This window comes from Rissa tridactyla, chromosome 5 (genome assembly GCF_028500815.1).
Source record: "Rissa tridactyla isolate bRisTri1 chromosome 5, bRisTri1.patW.cur.20221130, whole genome shotgun sequence".
NCBI classification, from domain to species: domain Eukaryota; kingdom Metazoa; phylum Chordata; class Aves; order Charadriiformes; family Laridae; genus Rissa; species Rissa tridactyla.
In genome coordinates, this window is record NC_071470.1 from 77,531,448 (window position 1) to 77,554,803 (window position 23,356).

Sequence of the window (23,356 nt, forward strand, 5' to 3'; positions counted from 1 at the left end):
CGTGAAGGCTTTCCGTCTCTCAAAGTCGGAATTGCTAATTGCCACGTTCCTCTTGACCACCCGACATCGATTTGATCGTAAACTGAACTTTCCTTCATCTTTTAGAGGAGACGTTTCTGCATAGCGATTCCTACCTACCGTCTGGCGCAGTCGCTTCTGAAACCCAGCTCCACTCGTCCACTATCCCCAGTCGTACAGGTAGGAAGTTACGTTAAATTTTAAAATTTTAAACAAACATACCTCACCAAAGCTCTTAATTGAGGTACACTTGTAGAGAATATAGGCTCGACTAAGATTTTAAATAGGAAATGCTTTTAGCATAAGAAATTTTACCCGTTAATTACTTGGCAAAAACCCCTCCGGCCAAGGCTCGTGTGTAAACAGAAGCAGCACAAAGATGGATACAACAGATAGCACTAATAAAAGTATCCCGTTCATATCATCGGGAATGGAGTTTCCATTTTTGCTTTAGCTACAAGATAAAAGGGAAATGTAATTCCACATTTCTCCTTCAGCAGCCGAGAAAAACCGTAAAACTTGCCAAAAAACATGTCAGTAAAATCTTCTTTTAAAATATCTCAGTGCAGCATGCCGATTTACTAGCAGCTCCACATTTTTATGCTCCAGTGAGAAATGCCATGAAATTTCAGCAAATACCTTGCGAAATGTATAGAAAATAAAAATATGTGATTCCTGCGGTAAGCAGGGCTTTCCTCTGACACGCAACGTTAACTCTGGAACAGCAGGACTCACGCATAATTTACTCCCTTGGAGTAAATTCAGTGTAATTTATTTATTTTTTTTAGACAATACGGGGGCTCCTAATGGACGATTCCAATGGAGCATTTTCAAATATGAGAGGATTGCACAGATTAACTCTGCAAATTTAAAGTACTGAGGCTCATCTAAAATCGGCCTAAATAAGTTTTTGCATCTTAATTTACGCATCCTCAGAGTCGGGTAATACAGCGAGTTAAAAATAAACCGAATGAAAGCCTTGAATAGCTTTTTTTAACCAAAGAGGGTTATTTTGGTGGGGTACGGAGACTAAGGGTAAAAGCCCAAGCTGCACGGCAGTGAAGTAGCCTAGTACATTTAATTCCACCGGTTTTCAGTGAATCTGACCTACTGGAAGGTGGTTCCTCGGGAGGAATGGAAAGGCGAATACAGAAAGGTGTTAGTACCGAGGCGGAGGCAGCAGAGGTCCATCCCTTAAAGTATGGAACCCACGTCCGCACGGCACGCAACGCACAACCTCCCTCTTCAATACCCTACACGCTCATGGCCAGAGCCAAGCACACACGGCACGCGGCCGAAGCCCAGGGAAAAAACCACGGAGGTGATATAAAGGGCTGGCATGAAGGCGAGATCATGCCACGGAGACAGGGACAGCAAAACCAAAGCTCAGGAATCTCCCCTCGCCGGGAAGAAGAGGCGGCCAATCGCCGCCGCGTGCCTTTGAGCTGGGAGAAAGCAGAGGATGAAAGCAAGAGGAAGCTGCTGAGCCCGGGCAAACTGGGATACACGTGCTTTCGGATACCTTTAGGGGTTTCCACTGCTGACAGTTTTTGAGCTGCTGACAAAGGGCAGGAAGCCCAGACAATGAGAAGACTCTAAAATCAGCCCCTTCCACCCACGCCGGGCAAAATCCTGTTCGTTCAAGTTTCATTCCCAACCGCACATCCACCTCTGCGGGTGGGCCGGGAAGGGAACACACCTTGGCCTCTTAAAATCCAAGAGGTCCTTTACAATCCCCTGTGCCAACTTGTCTAAACCAGGCATCTAAATACTGAGCCGGAAATTGGTGAATTCAATACTGCCTTTCTCCAAAATGGACCCCTTCTGTACGACTGCTGGGCTTACGAGCATGTGGAATATCCTGACTCCAGCGAATTACTACCTTTTCGTGCCTCTTTACCATGAGATTTTAGGCACTTATTGTGGAAAACTTGACCAGGGATGATTTACTGCACACCTTCATTTTCCATCCTCAGTAAGGGCTTTTTTTAAAAAGAAAACAAAACAAAACAAAAAAAAACCCAACAACAAAAGAGCAGGAGAGACGCAATTCATTTCATAAATCATCAGAAATCAAAATCATAATCGCATATAGCGTTACACGATAAGCATGACTGTCTTCCTAGCTTATGAAGCAACAAATGATTGATGTAATTAACGGCTGATGTAACTAATATCAAAGTAACCGCTGAGCTTGAATCAACCATAAGAGTAGCTGACTGCACCATCCTCTACCCTTCCACCTCACTAAACAAAAACTCTTATGTCCAGCTCTAAACCCTGCTCTAAAACACCCTCTGTTACTTAGAAGCATAATTTTGCAGATCCGTACTTAAAACCCAGCAGCTTTCAAGAACGAGCCCTTTGCAGCTCAGTTCGCATAAACGACCACATTTTCCTCGGTGACTCCAAAACCCCTTTGGAAATAATTAACCCTGCCCATATAAATTGATGGGTTTTTCTTTTGTCCTGAATGATGGCAAAATCCCCCGTAAATCAAGAGCGGAGTATTGGTGCGGCATTTCAACCGGACAGTTGGGAGGAGAACACCTGGGGCTGTTCAGCCGGGACAGGAGAAGGCTGAGAGGGGATCTCATCAATGCCGATCGATATCTAAAGGGCAGGTGTCAAAAGAGGACGGGATCAGGCTCTCCTCAGTGGTGCCCGGCGACAGGACAAAGGGCAACGGGCACAAACTGGAACACGGGAAATTCCATCTCAACATGAGGAAAAACTTCTTTACTTTGAGGGTGCCAGAGCACTGGAAGAGGCTCTGGAGTCTCCTTCTCTGGAGATATTCCAAACCTGCCTGGACGCGTTCCCGTCCAACCTGCTCTGGGTGACCCTGCTCCGGCAGGGCGTTGGACGGGATGATCTCCAGAGGTCCCTTCCAACTGCCACCATTCCATAATTCTATGAAAGGCCTAGCTGGGTCCAGACCCTCCGCTTCCCATCGCTGTGCAGCACGCGTGTTCTTTTGCCACGTGAAGTTGGACCAACTACCAGACTTATCTCCTCAAAAAGATCAGTTCCATCAGCTTTTTTGTGTACGACCTACAAGAGACTCAAGTAAATAGTATTTCTGCCTCCTGCCACCACCAACACCTGCCATTCTTTAGTCTGATAGTCTAGAAAGCAGTCTACATAAAACAACCGGAAAACTAAAGGTAGCATTCTGAATTTAGGGAAAAAAAAAAAAAAGGGTGCAAAAAAATTCTTTATAAATTATTCTTGGATTCACAATTTAAATTTGGTCCAAGTTTCAAAAAGAGTACACTTGTGAGGAGGCAATGCTTAACATTTTTGGACCTGTGTTCAGATGAACTTGTTCTTTTCTCTTTTTTTTGAGTCACTTATAACAGACGCATCTGATGTCTCCTTTTAAGAACAGAGAACAAGACACAGTTACTGGAGCTGAATTCCTAAGCTATGAATCTCGGTGTTCCAAGTCTCCGGCTTAACAAAAAAAGACCAAAAAACCCCCAAAAACCCCAAAAAACCCCCAAGCAAGCAAGCAAAAAATCCCAATCCGTTCCCAAGAAGGGACAACATCGTATGCAGGGAATAGAAAGACTCACCCTGGTTTTGGCATCGATCTGCCCTCCGCGATCCAACAAGAGCTTCACCATGTTTGTGTTCCCCCTTTTGGAAGCCACATGCAGTGGGGTGATTCCATTCTACACCATGAAAAGAACAAACAATGAGCGTGATGGATTTGAAGGCGCGCAATGGTGGTGAAATCGTGTGGGGATCACAAAAAAAACGAGGCCATCACATTGGAGAGAATAAACAGCAACGTACTTGAGCATCAGAGCTAGGCACGCACCATGTAAGCTAGAGTTAGTAATTCCTTTCTAAGCAAGAATCTTTATTCGTTATTTGGGTGGGTTTTTTTTTTAAAAAACGAAGAAGCGCATCTGCCAAAGCAGCAAACATCGCAGTCCCAGAGTCAGACAAATAAACAAACATATATCGGAGTCCCAATGAGTCAATAGTCACAAAACACTGATGCGTTTAAATCACTGCAACGCAGACAGAGTACACAAACGCGCGACTCCTGCACAAAGGGACCTCCTGAGGGTAACGCCAACGGCGTCAAGGAGTAGGCCCTGTTTAGGCTGAAAGTCCTCGCAAATGCTTTGGGCGAGGGGAAGAGGAAATATTAGCAGCTGTTCCAGACTGGCAAGAGGAGGAAGGCAGCCTGAGAGGCAGGACCCTAAAGTGGCCGGCGAAATTAAACCGAAAACTTGTGATCCGGTAGCTATGCCGAGGTGCAGATCACCAGAGGTTTTCATGGCACCAGATGCCATGCTTCAAACTACCTAAGGTACAACAGCAATGTAGCTCTGCAGTTGTTTAGCATAAAAAGGTAGTCATGACTAATTAGTACTTTCATTGTTGCATTTCTAGAACGGCACTATACCTTACTTCACTTTTCCAAAATAAGCTTACATGTGAAAATTTCAAGTTGAAGTAGTAAATACCGCGTGCCGAAAAAGCCAATAAATCCTACAAGCATTTCGGGAGAACGTCTAACCGACAGAAAAGCTGAAGTGAGCTGACACGTTATGAGAATATCAGCTTTCTGGAGCTAGTCAAAAGGAGCCTGCTTCCTTCAACTGGGACTACTGGTCGCTACTCCACTCCCAAGGACTCCGGCGCATTGCGCGGAGGCAGCCTTTAAGAATTACTGCAAAAAAAAAGACAAGCTTTGAACGCAACAGAACTTCAGCATCGCTTGGCTCCTCCCCTACTCTTGCCTAAGAACCACGCAAAGAAACGCTCCCCGTTTTGTCGGCCGTTAGAACTAAGAAGAGAAAGAAATTCCTCCGTACCCTTGCGGTGAAATCGACAGCGGCTCCTCGGTTGAGCAGAAGCGTTGCCACATTGACGTTTCCATAGTGCGCGGCTATGTGCAAAGGTGTAAAGCCACTCTACAAAGGGAAACAGCCCGTATTACAGACAACATTTCACACGAGATGATCAGCTTAACTACAACTCGATTTTAAAAAGCTGCCGGCCAACCAATGTGTTGATTTTATCCAGTTCACCTATAACATAGCGCAGCCTTTCAGGCAGAGAGAGCAGTTTTCATACGAGAGGTTACCAAAAAGCGTTATTCTTTCGTTCTCCAATTCAGTGCTCTGACTCAGTGGCCAATAAGAAGAGTAGCTTTCATCGCAGGAAATATTAATATATTAGCCATTCCTAAAGAAAATAAAGGAAGTTTCCTTATTACAAGTGGGAAGCAACATGGGTCTTTTGGGCTGCATCTGTGTACTGGGTTCGGATAAACGACCACAAAAGTTGTTGGATTCTCAGTTTACCGCTCTTAGAATTAGAAATATTGACAACATATTTCTTTTTTTTTTAAAAAAAAAAAAAAAAAAAGCACTGGTTAATCAGTGTGTAAGCCAAGAATTCGGTGTACGTGAGAAACTACTTAGGAGCATAGTATAAGGATTGTAATTATTTATATTTATATACAATTTAGATCTCAAAGGGTCTGAAGAAAGTTTGCCATTTATACATCAGAAAAAACACAATTTACTTATTGCCTCTTGAACACTAGAAGGTGAAACCTGCTCCAGCTACGAGAGAGAGAACTGCTTGACAACAGCATAAAAAAAGATTAATTTTTCAGAAACTGGGACACGGAGGAAGCTTTTAGTCTCCTAAGTAATTCAAGTAGAAAGGACCTTGCTTTTGAGGTTTCCCTGAAGAGCTTTACACTGATTTGATCAGATCCTAAAGTCAGCTACGGAAAGAGAGAAACACTTTTGGCTTCTGGACTACACCGCATTTTCAGCCAGGTCTCATTTCTTTCAGCGTACAAATCACCGTTTTAAACTACTCATGGAATCATGAAATGTAGGCGGCCGCTGCACTCTGAAATCAACTGTATTCCCCGAAGACACAGCAATCAGCCCACTATTCCACCCTAATTCCATTTACTTCCGTGTCAGCCCACGGCTGATCCTGGTCAAAGTAGAGTCGTTTTCAAAATCCATTCCCTCGTCCAACGGAGAAACCCCGTTATTTAAAAGCAGGCGTTCAAATAACGACCGCGTTTTCTTGGAGATAATTCTTTTTCCTAAACATGACGATAACCTTTAGGGGAGAAATCACCGTTCTAGGCAAAAAGACCCCATGATTTTTAGTGGAAGTGCTTGGAGAGTTGGTATTTCCAAAATTCGTATGAGAAACGTAACATAATCTGCTGTAGGTAAATTCTGATTATGTGCTATCCCTCAAGGGCTTCTCAAAACTTTATTAAAAGGACTGTCATAAGAACAACGGTAAAAATAAGCAGATGCTCTGAACAAGTTTCTACCTTGGAGGATCTGATTATATTTGATATTGGAAAAGAAGGAAAACGAATTTTAGTATTATTCTGGCTGAGCCAGACACCTTAATTTAGTTATGCCAAGTGAGTGCATTTTCATAATTAATGAAATTGAGCTAGAAAAGCATCTTTATCCTCTTAGCTCCATTACTGGCTTCAGACTTCTTTGAACTGATGTGAATTCTCAAAAGTTTAATTCAATAGTGACACAAATGAAAAGAAATTCTAAGACAAAGGATGAAAAAAAAAAATAGGTTTGCTGAGTCACAAATTTCTACGTATTAAAAAAAGAGTAACGTCTTCACTTCTAGTGCTAAATAATAAAGAAATATTGCCACAGAGCAGAGAAAATAATTGTAAGTAAGAGAAAGAGTAATTAAAAATTTTTGATCTCGGTACCTCAGTCGTCCTATTCACCATCATCTGATGCAGCATGGTTTGGGAAAAAGAGGAAAAATATTAAAGACTGGCCGCAAAACGAAGAACTATGTTGCTTTTTGAAATGAGTTATGCTGTTAATTATGGGAAAAGCCATTCAAGCATGCATTAACTTTAAAATACAACCTATGTTCCCACGGGCAATAAACCAGTATCCTATTTAATAGGAAAGCAGCGATTCTGCCTCCAGTCCAGTCTCTTGTGCTTTACAAATAACGAGAGAAAGCTGGTTACCAAAGAAACAGGAGGTAGAACTACAAAGCAAAAAAAAAAATGCGTAGCTTGTAATTACTGTGTAGCTAAACACTGCAAAAGTAGGCGTATTAGTGGTGATACTGGTCGAGCAACTTGTCTTGCCCCACAGGAGAAATTACCTTTACCCGTTAAGATGAAGGCAGCAAAGTTTGTTGCCCGTTGGCACCGAGCCGCGCGACTACCCTGTTACCTCTATGGCAGCCGCGCGTTACCTTGGACTGCACGTCGGCATTGTGGTCGTTCTGCAGTAACAGCGCCGCTGATTTGGTGTCGTCTTTCCTAGCGGCGATGTGCAGAGCTGGCAATCTCACTTTCCCCTTGGTGTCGTTTTCCAGGAGGATGGCCACCGCCTGGTTGTGTCCTTGTTGCAGCGCAACAGCTAGAGGAGTGAAACCGTCCTGGTGGAGAAGAAAACAGGACCACAGAATGGTCTGGGTTGGAAGGGACCTTAAAGCCCACCCAAGTGCCACCCCCTGCCCTGGGCAGGGACACCTCCCACCAGCCCAGGTTGCTCCCAGCCCCGTCCGACCTGGCCTTGAACCCCTCCAGAGATGGGGCAGCCACAGCTTCTCTGGGCAACCTGGGCCAGGGGCTCACCGCCCTCACACCAAAGAATTTCTTCCTCAGATCTCATCTCAATCCACCCTTTTTCAGTTTAAAACTGTCACCCCTCGTCCCATGGCTCCCCTCCCTTCTCCAGGGTCCCTTCCCAGCTTTCCTGGAGCCCCTTTAGGGACTGGAAGGGGCTCTAAGGTCTCCCCGGAGCCTTCTCTTCTCCAGGCTGAACCCCCCCCTCAACTCTCTCAGCCTGTCTTCGGGACTTCATATGACTTCAAACACGTCAGAAACACACTTTTTCCATTTCAAAGCAGTCTTTGTTTAAGCCTACTACAAGCAAAGGATCACTCCACAGTATCTCTCTTAATTACTTCTCTTAAACTAGGCCACAAAGCATATTTTTAGCAATATTTTGTTAAAGATCAGTGAGCGCTCAACAAAGTCGATGCGAAAAATAGGCAGGGAACCTGTTTCTGAATATCTCTGCGAAAAGAAAGCAAGCCTTCGGATGCATTCGCTGCTGCTTCCCATTCTAAGTTACACGCGGACTATGAGATGAGAAAGCCAGAGGAAGTTTAGGAATTTATTCCAATTTGAAGCCGGAAAACATCATGTTATTTGTACTTTTTGGAAAAACAAAGCCAGAAAAATCTCTTTGCCTTTTTTCAGTCACAGTTTCGGCTTAGTTTTACAATTATTTTCACACTGTCTCGCTCCTCCCTTCACGTGCCCCTGGATTGCCAGTGCTTTCAAACGCATCACAGGACGGCAACGTCCGATCCCAGGTATCTGAGGCACTGCCTGCTCCCTCTTCTTTTATTCTGACAAAAAACCACGTGTTTGCTGTAACCGCACGCCAGATCGGAGGGCAGCTGGACCGCGACGACCAGAGCATCTCCCTGTGACCGCAGGCACCATGAATAACGATGAAAGAACAGGGAAGGGAATAAACCAAGGTCTTCTACGTCTAGGTGGGAAGAAACAGCCAAAGACTTGATTATAGCGGGAAAATTAATTTAGATACGTTGTAAAAGATGCGGGAACGAGACGGAATTGATTTGGAATAGGAATACGGAAAGATGATAAAATAATAAAGGACAAGTTAGGAAGGAATCGAGAGCTAACACATGCTGAGGGAAACATCTGAGGAATTGCCAAAGCAATTTTTTCCCTTCGTAATCTAATAACGCTCACTCCCTTTTGCGTAGAGCTGTGGGTAGGTGCGTTGTAACGGCGATACTACTGTGGTTTCTTTCTGCAATAGAGATTAAATTCTGTACAGTGAATTAAAAAAGGGTGAACAGCTGAGGAAACAGCTGAACTGTAAAGATAATTCTGAGATTGGGGCTACATCAGGTGTTGACATGGCTTAACGCATTTGCCTTTTGCCTCTGGGAACTTGAGAACAAATCCTGGATTAGAGGCCCCGTGAAACTGAGCTCATCCTTACTCTCGTTTTGTGTATCCGCGTTAGAGGAAACGAAGTATATCCAAAGGCAGTGCAAGTTTCACAGCTTCAAAGGCAAGACCATCCATTGATTTGCACCACTTTATCTTCCATCCTTCTCTAAAAGGACACGACTCTTTCTGCGTTCCCTCTCCTATTGCTTCTGGAAAGCGCGGCTGAGCGGAGCTCGGAGAAAAGCTTTCCATTTCCCCCCCTCCCCACATGAGGACAACCAGTCTTTGATGCCCAACAGGAGGGCCCTCTCCGCGTATTTGGGTGGCATCCTCAGTTCTGGCCGCCATCCGAGTTTATTTAATGTACCGCTTCTTCAGTCTGTTCGCGAGACTGACTCTGGGCACGTGCGGAAGAGGACGGGGGCTCGGGCCGTCGGAAGCGTCGTCTCAGTGAGACCTGAACCCAAAACTTGTCTCGTTCAGGAGGAAGAGAGCCTTTACTTTCCAAGCTACACAAGCACTGACCTTTCCGATGGCAGAAGACAGACTTGGACTCAGGTTCAGAGTGCGGGGCATTTGATTTTTTTTCTCCCCCCAGCTTTATTAAAAAAAAAAAAAAAAAGACAAAACAGACTACACTGTGAGTTCCAGTGATGCCTGGCCGTCTGCATGCAAGCAGAGGCCACATTTAATTAACTTAATTTCATTGTATTGAATTTAATTAACCACCGCAGTTCCCATAAACTAATGAATGAACTTCCAAGCGCACCCCATCACCCCAGCCAGTAAAAGCTACCGGGAGAAAAGGCGGCGAGCAGACGCCTGCGGGCTCGTAGCCAGGCCGGGCTCCTGCAGAGCCACGGTTCCACTCGGCTCCTTCACAAGGAGCGTGTTTTCTGCCACGTTGCCTGGCAATCACACGGGGATTTCATATTTCAGAAAGCTGCCATGTAACCCGATCGCCATATATGCAGGCCACGGGAGGATTATTTTCGGAGCTGTCACCGAACGGTACAGTATCCAGTGGAAGAAGGGACAGCAAAGCAGCTGTTAACGCCAGCCGTTCGGTTTAAAGGAAAGGAGAGCGAGCAAAAATGCTCCATCATTTAAATTTCCTCCATTTGCGAAGGCAATCCAAAGTGGGTAAGGGTCTGTACAGACTAGGGAAAAGTCATAAACACGGAGGGGAACTTTCCTATTACTGCTTCAGACGGCGCATCCATAGAACAAACACGAAGCCAACACACTGCGCAGCACAGATCCTGTTTGCTCGTCCCCTTGGCTCGGAGTAAAAGACCATTCGGCAGAAAGAGAGCAAGAGGAAGAACCAGAATGAGCACGGTCCTCATAGCCCTGGAGTTTTCCCCATTGCCCTCAAACCCTCTCAGCTGCAGAAGTGAGTTCTTACGATTCGGTTCCTCTCGGGATGGAGCCTCGTGCCTTACGTTGGTGTCCGCCCTGCTTGCGCTGCAGTTACTGCAGCTTTACAGACTCCGGTCACACCCAGAACCCAGCAATTAATACCATCCTTCTGCGTATTTATACCCCCGTGGTCCGGCAGTAGAAATAAAGCGTCCGAGGAGAAAACGGCACGTTGCCTGCTGAGCTCATCAACGTGATCTTCGTTAGCCATTTGATTTCCAGTTTTGGCGAATCACAGACAATAACGAATATTCATCGGGTTACCCCAGGTCGCAGACAATGAGAGTAACCTGGCTGGTCAGGGAGGTCCAGCTGCCATCGCTCCTTGCTTCGGGGAACAGGAGGTCGGAGTAAGTGACCTCCCGAGGTCCCTTTCTACCTGAACGCTTCTGTGAACCCAGCACCACCGAGAGCCTACTCCACTCCCAAGTTTTGTGCACCCGCTTCCCTGTTTCTCGCTCTTCCTACGCAGAAAATACTCTGAACTCATCTAAAATCTCAAGTCCCAATCTAAAAGGAAGCTCATCAACACCTAAGTGTTGATACTAGTTGTTTTTATACCATTTTACACTTACACACAGACACCCTTCTGGCCACGGCCCTCATAGTCCGAATTTTGGTATCCGCATTATGTTCCACACACTTCTCAGCCGGCTTCCCCAGAAGACTCCTTATACAGCCGGCAGTGGGAGACACAAGCTATAATATTCTATTCATCGATTTTTGCCCGGATCTTACAGTGCACAAAAAAAGCAGCACAAAGGTAGCCCTGCTGCTCAGGCGACGGCTGGCCTACAAGGCCCGAGTTTCACGGGCTTTGTCAGAGGCGTAAATCTGTTCAGACGAAACGTTGTACCTCTCCACTTAGCCTACGACCGATCTACCCTTCGCTCCGTTCCCCTGACAATACCACCTCGGCCTCCTCTGATTTCTGCAGCCCTGGGGACCTCTCCTCAAAGCCTCATTCATCGTTTCAGAAAATTCTCCAGGAAGCTGATAGGAGACACGGGCACAAACTGCGGGTGAAAATCCCGGGCTCGCTCAAGTCAGAGGGAATTTTGCTGTCAAATGAACCAGGCTGGGTTTCATCCCTTTTCGCCACTTGCAGCACAGTTTACCTTCATCTTCTGTGCGTGTGTAAAGAAAGGACAAGATTCGTAACTGCAACTCACTGAAATGAAAGGGTGAAAGTCCTCAAAATACTCCGGTTGAAAAAATCTTCAGACTTTAAGCGACCCGAATACAAAAGCAAAGGAAAATAAGAGCGTGCGTAAAAAAAGAACAAAAATGCCTCACCTCGGTAGCTGAATACAAAAGCAAAGGAAAATAAGAGCGTGCGTAAAAAAAGAACAAAAATGCCTCACCTCGGTAGCTGTGCTTTGGTTGGCTCCGTTCTCCAGGAGATATTTCACCACTTCAATGTGGTTCTCTTGAGCTGCCATATATAAAGGAGTAAAGCCATTCTAGGAAGAACACACGAGAAAACGTTGTAATGAGGAACCAGAATATACCACCAACAACGAACCCCAAACAAATATACGGCGAAAAATGCATTTGGGCTTTTTAAACTGAAATGTTCGAAGTACGTAAGTAGAACAACTTTGTATTTTTTAACTTAGCGCGGTAACGTTTAAAGCCATTTAAGCCCACCAAACTCTACGTGCTTTCACACTCATTTTCTTTCAACGCGTATTTTAAGGAAGCAATGGACACACTAATTATTAATACAGCTATTCCTTGCTGATAATGCTCCGGGACTGTAAAGCTGGCAATGAAGTTTTATGAAAGCTGACAGGAAAGCCAGACTTTTCTCCATTTATTACATTAACTTAACCAAAGACATCATCCCCTGGAGACCATGAAAGTCCATACCTTCACGACAAGCTGAGCAGAGATGACAAAGGCTTAACGTACTCTCCATAAAATTTTGTAATACATAAAACATTGCAAATCATCAGACGTAAAGGAACTCAACCTTGCAAAGTAACAACTGCATTTCTGACCATACGGTAAGTTCATCTATCATTCCATTACAAACATCCATTAAAATGTCCTGGAGTCCTTAAAAGAATCTGCTCTGGATGATACAGTAATTAAAAAAAAAAAAATCCTTCTAAATTAATCAAACTACAAGCAAATTCATTAGAAACATACACCCTTTCTTCCCATTAAAATACTTACATGCAAACAATTTTAATTAATTAGCTACAAAATCCTCACGAAAGCACGGCATGGAAGTGAGTCGTCTGCCTGACTAATAACTTTCTTCTGGGAGTTTTCAGGATTGCTAAAAAGGCCTTAGAAAATTCTTGACTATTCTGCAGATTACCACGCAACGCCAGAGGACATCATCGCCTGCACTTCTGAAAGCATTCCTCTGCCTTGGAATGGCGCGTTTAACTAGAACATAAACCGTAAGCCAGGCTTCAGACACACAATTTTATTTATTTTTTTTTTTTTAACGTCCTAACGAAATGAAACCTTATTTTTCAGTCACGCGCTAACACAGTTGATCGTAGAACTGATGTCTTTACAACCCCCCTCTGCTTTTACCAATGTGGAAGACTGGTCAGGCAACAAACGTCATTTATGCCATGTATGTCATTCGATATACGTCGTATATGTTGCGGGAAGGCTTTTAATACTGCTTTGCATAATATTCATCACTTCCATCACCAATCTTGGCACACGTAACTAACAAATGGCACCCAGAGGACAGTTAACGGCAGCTCGATGCCCAAACTGTGGGGTGTATTTTGAGCGGCTTTGCACAGCCTTCGGCGGGTGTTATCCCATGTTTGCCGTAAGGACTGGAAGGACGGAATAGAGAGCTCCGAGTACAGTTACAGAGAGCGTGAGCAAGGCGGCCTGCAAGCACACACCACAAATCATCGCTGGAAAGGTTTCTGTTACCTCGGAGAAAAGAGCTGGAAACGTAATTTAGTAAGGGCACAAAAAAGTTTCTCCGCTACGGCAGGAAACACAAACCACGCAAACGGGAATGAGGAGTTAAGAGAAGAAGAATTCTGCAGAAAAGGACCTGAAGGTCACAGTGGTCTACCAGAGGGCCACTGGTCAATGAGCTCATTCTGCTGTAATAAAGACAATCGTTGGACCAGTGGAAAAATGTATTTCCCCGGGGAAGCTATTTTTCTTTGAGAAAGACTGGTAATTAGCATTGTTCTGTCTGGAGAGTGAAAAACCAAAGGAAAACAAGATAACAGCCTTTAAGAGGAGGATAAAGGTCTGTCCTGCATGGTCACGACGACTAAAACAAATAGAAAAGCCCATAGTTTACCAAGGTTGCTGGAGAGAAAATTCAGGTTAGGCATTAAGAAAAGCCTCTTAACAGCCAAGGTCGGTCCGCGTCATATTTCCGTGGGCAGCTTCCCTCCTCCCAAACCACTGCTGAAAAACCCAGGCAGCAAACTGGAAGAGGCACGAACCAGTCAAACCAGACTGGGTCTTCCAGGTCCACCCAGGGGCTGGGAGGGTGCTGGGCTCCTGGCTGCTCCTTGGCCAACTCTTCCACGGGGATAGGGGAGATGAGAGATCTCATCCCACCGTTAAAACGAAGGAACGCTCTTCGGGGTGTAATTAGGAAGGCGCCAGAAAGGGCAGGGGGTTGCCAGGCACAGGGCCGGAGCTGGCAGTGGGAATTGGGAACAGATTGGGTTTGTTTTCGATTGCACTCGTAGAGAATGGCAGAGGGAAAACGGGCAGAGCTGGCTCACTGCTTCGGTTTTCCTTCCCACGCCGGAAAGGAACAACACGGCAAGCTATGAGGTATAACTGATAGTAATTTTCCACTCGCCTCATCAGCATTTTAATATTACTCCCTAACGTGGCAGTTAGGTATCGTGTGCCATTTGTAAAATACTTCCAGCGCCGAATATTTCATCAGAAACGCATTATGACGAATACGAGGATTATTAGGTTAACAGCTGGACTTGACGATCTTACACATCTTTGCCGACCTAAATGATTTTATGATTCTGAGGATCACACCGACTAACATAAATTCGGGGAATATGAGAATTTTCAGGGCAGAGTAAATCAATTTGCTTAAAAGCTTTGAAGAACCTTGGTTGTTTTTTTTTAATCAACTCAAGTCCCTGGTTCTGGAACAGGAGCAGGATAATAAAGCCTGGATTAGGAGGCCGTAAACAATACATATATGACTTCATGACCATTTAGTACCAAGAAGTACTAAACACTTTTCGACCCAGAGATGCAGAGGAGTGCCCATCGCATCACGGACATCCTCCTCACGGGCTACAATCATACCTGAAACTACAGTAATCGGGGCCAAGGAAATTCTTGCCCATAAAATCATAGCCTTTTTTTCTTTAAGCTTTATTTATAGTCTAAAACTGCTGTGTATTTTTTCTTAAAATCCAGCTTGTGTGGAAATCGCAACAGCATGCCAAGGTCTATCTGCAAAACCACCTACACCAGCCACGCTGAAAAAGCTTCCCTTGGATTTCTCCCCGTGGCAAGGTCAAGCGTGATTTTTTTGGTCTCTGCTTTCTGAGCGAAGAACTGGTTTCACAGCTTCTGATTGCAGCGTTCCTGACCTCCGCGCTCCTATTTTAGGATTCCCAGTGTTATTTCTCTCCTTGGCGGGATCCCCTGGGAGCCCTGCTGGAGCTCTTCCTTCTCCTTTGCCCACCGGAGCCCGGGGCTTCCATGTCTCCTCCCAGTCCTGCACGGTTTCCATGACGTGTCTGTCTGTCTCCTACACAGCAAGTTTCCGTCTCTCTCTGCCAGTCTTGCTGTTAAATGGAGATGCCCCCAACGAAAGCATCGCCTCCCCTTCGTTTCCTTTACTTCTGCCAACCTAAAATCCTCTTCCCCAGTTTTCTCATCTTTTCATTTCCGAGTTATACGCCAATATTTGGGTTCTCTGTTCTTCTTCTAAGAGATGTTTCAAAGCCCAAAATCCCAGATCTCTGCAAAACGAAGGAAACATCTTTTGCCTAGGCTTTTGGTTCACCACCCCAAAGCGTCTCCTACTGAATCCATGACATTCCGGTTAATGATTCCCCACGGATGTATGGCAAAGGAGACTGACCTCTCCCCTCCTCATTTTAGCGTGCGGAACGGGATACGTGGGTTTATTCAATCCAGGGGGTGGGGAATCTTTATTTCAATATTTCTTATTTATTTCAATAAATTCTCCTTCAGTTTATGATCCCGTACTGCCTAAACACCATCCCGAATTAAAGTGAAAATACTGACTGAAACGTGACCCGGAAAAGGAGAAATGCACTTTATTTTGCTTTTTCTGAAACCCGGCTCTGTAATTGTGTCTGCGTGTTTAGATTCTGCGCATCGTCTCAAAAATAGAAATTAATTTTGTAATGATATATAACATTTGTTTTCAAACAATAATTTCATCAGAGTATTTGTAGTGAGGACAGAGTGCTCAGATTTCATTATCTGTATAAATGTATACTGCGAGATGTTTACTGCTATAATATAAAGTTATAATGAGAAATTAACGCTAAACAAAGAGAGTATATTTCGTACGCCATTCTTTCTACTACATTCCCTGATTTACTTGCTAATTTGAGAAAATGAGTAGCTCTCAATGATTCTTCAAGCTATTAATGCAAATTGGCAAGTCTATATATGACTCAGAATTTGTACCATTAAATTTTGCCCAAGCCCTAATGAAGAGCACAGTCTGAAGAAGCGCAGGGATTATTAGAGCCTTTCGAAAGCCATACAAACAGTGAGATAGCTTGGTTGAGCTTTATTTTATGGCAGGCTTTCAAGGAACCGTACTCTTTGCGTGCAGTACCAAATGTTCGGAAGCACGCAGCTTCCCAACTCTGATCAGCAGGCCAGCGCCTTTGAATGACTAGCCTACCCATGCTCCTCCGTGAAGATGCGGCCTTCAGTGTCTCTATACCTATAGTATCTATATACCACACATCCATAGAATCATCCAGGTTGGAAGGGACCTTTAAGATCATTGAGTCCAACCATCAACCCAACACTGCCAAAACCCTCACTAACCCATGTCCCTCAGCATCACATCTGCCCATCTTTCAAATGCCTCCAGGGATGGCGATTCCGCCACTTCCCGGGGCAGCCCATATACGTATCTCTATATTTGCACTCCGAAACAAAAGAGAAAATAGGAGTATAGTATCTCTTCCCTCAGTTTGGCTCTTTTAAGATGACACGTGAGAGTTCGCAACGTACCCTGTGATTAAATCGCTAATGTAAACCCAGAGGCACGTATCTATTCTATCTTAAAGGCCTCCAGGAAGCATTTAAGACTGTATTAGAAGATCACTGGGATTACCAGGGAAGACCAGACGACCGGCATCTAATGCAATTGTTTACATACAGCAAACGCTCATTCCTACTTACTCTTCAAGATGTAATTACCAGTCAGGAGGTCAACACAATCAGCGCATTGCCCGCCCCAGGCCACTTGCCTCCTCTGCCTCTCCATCTTACTGCATGGGGCTTTTGGTTTGGCCTTTTGGTAGCCTTCTCCCCCCCGCCCCAGTTTTGCTTCATATCAAGGTCACAAATGAAAACCGAATTAGTTAGGCTCTTTCTGCAACCTTTACTACAATTCTGCAACTGCACTCCTCAAGCAACCTTCAGAGAAGATTCTGTGCACAAAATACTGTCCACATAAAACCTCGGTTTCCTTTGGGTCACTCTATAGTTTCCTTCAGAGGACCCAGCGCTTAACGTAACCTAAGAGAAGCCATTGAGAAATTGCTCTCCTTCCTCCCTGTGCCTCCTCTTTCTACTCTTGTTAGAAACAAGAGTAGAGCCAGCCCCAAAAAGGAACAGATACGGGCACAAAGGATGAGACAAGGGTGAGACAAGCTCAGGTGACTCATGAAGGAGCTCACACAGAAGAAATCTTCTGATTTACGGTCCGGTGTTACTATATCATTGCATGCAGTAAGATCATGATCATTTCTGGAGCCTTTCGTTTTAGTAGCTCTTTCAGGATTTTTCCTACTCTGCAGAATATTGCCCAACGTCAACAAGAATGGTAAGTTCCTGATTTAAATCTTTATTCAGCGACACGCAATTCACCTCCCTGTTTTCCCCATTTTCCCACAGACATTAGCCTAAACCGGTGACACCTACATCTCACCTTAACAGTTAAAGGAAGGTAACTCTGCCTTCGCTCGATGTTTCCCTTTACCCTCAGTCTCCAGTAATCTCTACGGGAGAAGAAAGAACCACTCCAGCAAAGGCTATTCTGTCTCAAACAGGAGAACGTCACGCAGGGAAGGGAGAGGACCAGAGGCAACGGGCACAAACTGTAACACAGGAGGGTCCTTCTGAACGGCAGGGAACACCTTTTTACAGTGACTGAGCACTGGCACAGGTTGTCCAAGAGGTTGTGGAGTCTCCATCCATGGAGATATTCAAAGCCACCTGGACATGGTCCTGGGCAGCCTGCTGTGGGTGGCCCTGCTTGAGAAGCGGGGCTGGCCAAGATGACCTCCAGAGGTCCCTTCCAACTTCAGCCGCTCTGTGGTTCAGGGTGAAATCCTCTAGCCATCCAAGCAATTAATTCATTTTAATCAGGGAAATACGAGAGTTACAAACAAATGCAACCCTGCAAGCTAAATTATGAAGACGCGTCTCGATAGAATCAACGATATCACGATTCTGGGAACTTTGTTGTGCATTATGCTCAGAGCAGTATTTTCAGCCGGTCTAAAAATAGACTCTTCGTAAGAGGATTTTAATCTTAGCAGGAGCGATTCTCTGCCTAAAGGGGTGAATTAAGGATAGATCAAGGTACCTACTTTAACTTTCAAAAGTGTCTTTTTGTTGTTGTTGTTGTTAGCTTTCATCAAAATCAGGAAGCTTCATACAGCAGCAACTTTGCCAGTTATTCATATTCCACTTTCTTCTCCATTAAAATACATTTTCCGTGAAACAATCATATAATCCATATTCGTTTTCAAGAAAAAAAAAAAAACCCTCGGAAATATTCAGACTGCTGCGGCTGCATTTATGTTCGTGCAAATAGGCATTCACCGAGTCGGTGAAGATGTCCCTCCAGGGAAATTCACAGCATTTAATTTTAAGTCGCCAAATTTAAGGTGCCGAAGGAAGCTCATCTTGCTGCCCAGCCAAGGGAAAGGGTACTACTCCAAAGAAGGGTTGAGAATATTCCAATCAAGAGCCCACATCTTGTCCAACTGACAGTTTAAGCAGCATCAAACTGAGAATGCAAAGGAAAGAAGGAAACTACCCTTTATTACATCTGCGACTACAAAGGATTAGAAATTACGCGTTTATTCTCAGAATCAGAACTCTAAATATTGATTTACTGTATAATACTCTATATATTTTTAAAAAATCAGATTTATTTTTTTTTTAACAAACAACTGTATTTAAACTGATGTATTTTAGCAGGCTTTCACAAGCTGGAAACAACTCAAACTCCTGGAAAACTACCGGACGTTTTTCTCCAGCGAGCCCGTAGTGCCTACGGAGCGTTCAGATCAATGCCACCGAGGTGCGACACGTCCTGCCCGCACACTGCTTGATTTTATCTTTAGATACTCCATCACAAGAAGATCTATTTGTGTAAAATGTACCATTGCAACGCTCAGAAGACAGTCTGGCATTCGCCTGTATGTTCTCCTTGGGACGGGGACTTTGATTCCGCTCCAACCATAAGGAGAATCGCTGAACCGACACCAGCGCAAAAAGCACATTGTGCCTTTGAGAAACGTAATTCAATTCAAGATTCTTCCCTTTTTCGGAGAGAAATTATTTGCTCCAGCTTCACAACTGGCTCAGCCTGGAGAGACGGAGGAAGGAAGCGGGTTCTGTTCCCCTCCTGTCCCCTCTGACCATGCTGCCGTGATGCTGGCAGCACCTTCGTGGAGGGAATTTTTGGTGTGTCCTGTACCCACGTCATGAGAAAGAGAGATTCGCTAAAAGCATCTTTTGGATGCATTGACAACCAGCTAAATTAAATACTATACATTAATACTATATTAAATATAAAGCACCTTATGTTTTCTGACCAGAATCTTTCTTCCACGTTTCAAAACGCGCAGCACATTAGTATATATTCATTTTCCTGAGGTATCCTTTCCTTTTACAACAAAGCTGGAAAGTCCGAGTAAAAAGGATGACGCACGGATCAGATGTATGCGTTTGTGAGCACAGAATGACAATGAATAGAGCATGGAATGGCAACAGAGATGGTGGGAGGGCTGGAGCCCCTCTGCTGTGAGGACAGGCTGAGAGAGCTGGGGGGGTTTGGCCTGGAGAAGAGAAGGCTCCGGGGAGACCTTGGAGCCCCTTCCAGTCCCTCAAGGGGCTCCAGGAAAGCTGGGGAGGGACTCTGGAGCAGGGAGGGGAGCCATGGGACGAGGGGGAAGGGTTTTAAACTGAAAGAGGGGAGATAGAGATCAGATCTGAGGAAGAAATTCTTTGCCGTGAGGGCGGTGAGCCCCTGGCCCAGGTTGCCCAGAGAAGCTGTGGCTGCCCCATCCCTGGAGGGGTTCAAGGCCAGGTTGGACGGGGCTTGGAGCAGCCTGGGCTGGTGGGAGGTGTCCCTGCCCAGGGCAGGGGGGTTGGACTCAATGGCCTTTAAAGGTCCCTTCCAACCCAAACCATTCTATGACAGGAGAGCTACCGGATTCTGACCTACCGTAACATTCCCCAACAAGTGCCAGCTAATCACCGAGGTGACAATCCTTACGTTCATTACACACAGCAGACGCCGAGGCCCACAGGGTCCCATGGACTGTAACGATTAAAGCTGAGAAAAGCATTTAGGGAAAAGGCCAGAATTACGGGATTTAGGGAGGCCGGGGATTCTACTTTATTGGGCCGAACAGTTAAACAAACAAAACAATGAGAGATTATTTAACTTTTTGGAGATCGTAAAAATAACTTGTAATAAATAAACTATAAAATGCAGCGACACAGAAGCCTACGCTGAAAATGGCAGCGCCCCATCAGCTGTCTCACTAATTCCCTAGCCATATAAATAGGTTTTTTTCCTATCTATACTTACACCGCTGCAATTATTATAAAGCCTATGGATAAATGACGTTGTCCGGGTTTGCGATGAACTCGCTAGGTTTATTCATGAGAGATCACAGAGAACTCCAAGTGTAACGCTATGGGTATGGCACCTGCTGCCTCCCCGTTACAAGAACCCCTCTCTTGGGAAGTCTGTTTTACTGTAAAGTCACTTCCTAGCTCAGATACCAGGTTTCGAGAGCGCAACCGTTCTAATTTTAGCAGCTTCCAAACATCACGATTTTCTCCCCAAGAACAGTAAAGCCACAGCAGAGCCTGCGAAGGCAACCAGGCAGAAATCAAGATGTTCTGTGCCTTGGAAATGTCCATTTATACAAAGAGGGAACCTGTAACAGAAACTGAGCTGACGGAGAATAACGGGAAGGGAAGAGATCAGCCACCCACAAGAAAACGTAACCTTGATGCCGGGCACAGGTTAAGGCCCAAAAGCTTTGCCGGGACAGTCTCGCGTTTGAATTCTGGGCGGTCGTCCAAAACAGCATTTGGGGTTTGCCTTCCAAAGGCAGTAAAGGAAATCTCAGCACTGAAAACCACCGCTTATTTTACGCGTATCGTTGAGAGGAAGGGAAACAATACCGCGCTGAGGGGATAAAACAAAATGCGCGTGTTTGTTTAGTTGCGACCCGGTTATGTCTACGCCGTCATAAACCTGCACAGATAACCTTGCCACCGCTTGGTCCTTATCGTCGCAGATGCCGTCGTTACAGCAGGGGTGAAATGGGGCAGGTTGGTCCGCTGAGCCCCTCACGCTGCCAGCTGCCGTGTTGGTTTATGGCAGGCCCCTAAAGTTTATGCATTTTAAGAATGAAAATTAGAGGCCGTGCATCACGCTATTAGCTGAAAATAAACCAACCCCGCTATTTGTTTAAATCAAAATCTTTCAGTCTGGACCCATTGGTCCCTTTAATAGAGATCAAAAGGTAACAAAATAGACTAAGATGTAGGTTGGGAATAGTTTCAGTTTGTTTTCAGTCTTTGTTGGTTGAGATCCTGACACACTCGGTTTGCAGCTGGGATCCCAGGGACAGACACGGAACTGGCTCAGTAATCTCCTTGGGTCTTTAAGAGCTCCTGCTCCTCTTTGAGGGAAAGCCAACCCGTCCCACGCCTCCATGCCCCTTCTTCTGCAGGTGACACCACGAACCAGGCATCTTCACGGGGTTATTTTTCCTTTAGCTGTATGAATTATCTGGGGAAACGGGAAAGTCCCAGGTGAATGCACTGATGTTAACAATCGTTATCCTCTGTTCCCGCTCTGTTATCCCGTAATTCTGTGTCAATCTAAGCACCGCTTCAGTCGTGCACACGTGACCATCTCCGCTCAACCCCACTTCCATGGCTGCCTGAGATCAGACTTCAAAATCAGGAATAAAGGGTGTTTACCACTAACTGATAATCACCCTAAGAGACAGGCAGCTGAAACATGGGCTAGTTTAAGGCAGGATAAATAAATATATCTGTTCTTTCATTGTTCTTAACGTATTTTTTTTGTTTACATCTCTCAAAATCCATATAATCCTCCAGAAGGCACTTCCTTTTTTTTTTTTTTTTTGTTTCCCCCCCCTCCAGCGAAGAGATAACGGGCCTGATCCTTTATTACATTAGCAATGATGAATTGCAGCTAAATGACTCCTCTGGATATACCGCAGCTGAAAATCCGGCGCTCTAAATATACTGCTGTAAGAGCAGAAAGCCCAGGCGGTGGAATTAAAACCTTTTGTCATAATGGAGGAGCAAATACCCTGCACAACACGCTCCCTTCTGAAGGTAAGATTATCTTTACAAACCGCGGGGAGGGCAATCTCCGGCAAAGCAAATCCTTGGGCAACCTGAGAGGGACAAGCCGATCAACTTCTCCGAGCATCACGTGAACCCTGCCTTCGCTTTTGTGGTGACACCGAATACGGACGTTCGCCAAGCCCCCTTATCGCTCATTTTGGGGAAAGCGTATCGAGGCTGGAAATTTTGGGCTACTCCTAAGGATCGCTTCAATCTGATGAGCAGTCGGGAGAAGAATACTCGATGATAGCAGTCATGGTGGCATCTCCTGCATGTTGAAACGGGAAGCAGGAGCCGTAACGGGGGCAAATTTAAACACGAATATTTCTTGGCTAATGTGTTTGCCATGAGCTTAGAGCGGGATTATAAAGGAAAGGAAACCAGAGGGCTTTTAAATAACAAGATCAGCTGGGGGGAGGCCCGATTTATCTAATCCTTGCTTTCTGTATCTGGGTCACTTTAAATAATCCCGTGATTATAAGGTAGCTCCTCCTTTTGTGAGGGCCCCTGGATGAAGCAGCGGTCAAAGCACAACCCCAGCCGCCAACAGGGAACACCTTCTGTTCTGAACTCCGTTGCAGAAATTTTAAAACTGAAGGGAATCGTTTCTTTCATGGGTGACTCCAGGATACGACAGTTACCTTACTGAACAGGAGAGAATTCTATTTCCTCACTTTGCCTTTTACTTGTCAGCTCTTTGTGCCTCGATCGCTTGACGTTTGTCAAATCACCTCATCCGAGGAGGCGCAACTCATTCCCTGAGGTCAGAGCAGCTCAGCGTCATTGCCGCAGGGGACAGTCTACAGGCAGACTCCGTTAGTAAGATTATTGCGGTTGGGGTATCGTCACGTTTGGTCGGCTAATGGTCCAGTTACCAGACATCTCCGATTGCCTATACGCGAGTCAGATGATACAATCTGACTTTAAGAGAAAGCAATAGAGACAAACGGTGATTTATCAATGGGAAGCGTTGGACTGACTAAATCCGGCCATGTTTCTTCCACCTTGGAAAAAAGGTCAAGAATTGGCCTGAGAATTCCTAATAACGTCACAAAAATAGCCGCTCTTTGAGAA

The 23,356-nt window shown here is 45.1% G+C and overlaps 1 protein-coding gene across 22 annotated transcripts in view; it reads right to left on the minus strand.

Moving 5' to 3' along the window:
• Window positions 1-23,356, minus strand: part of ANK2 (ankyrin 2) — a 239,340-nt gene that overhangs the window by 108,231 nt on the left and 107,753 nt on the right. For 15 of the 22 annotated variants that reach the window (XM_054204194.1, XM_054204193.1, XM_054204189.1 and 12 more), the window contains exons 5-9: window positions 11,803-11,901; window positions 7,270-7,455; window positions 6,764-6,787; window positions 4,854-4,952; window positions 3,597-3,695 (exon numbers count right to left, since the gene is read on the minus strand). In XM_054204194.1, the coding sequence (XP_054060169.1) occupies window positions 3,597-3,695; window positions 4,854-4,952; window positions 6,764-6,787; window positions 7,270-7,455; window positions 11,803-11,901 (507 nt within the window). The remainder of the gene's footprint in view (window positions 1-3,596; window positions 3,696-4,853; window positions 4,953-6,763; window positions 6,788-7,269; window positions 7,456-11,802; window positions 11,902-23,356) is intronic. The other 7 variants (XM_054204195.1, XM_054204191.1, XM_054204188.1 and 4 more) reach the window with 1 other exon arrangement.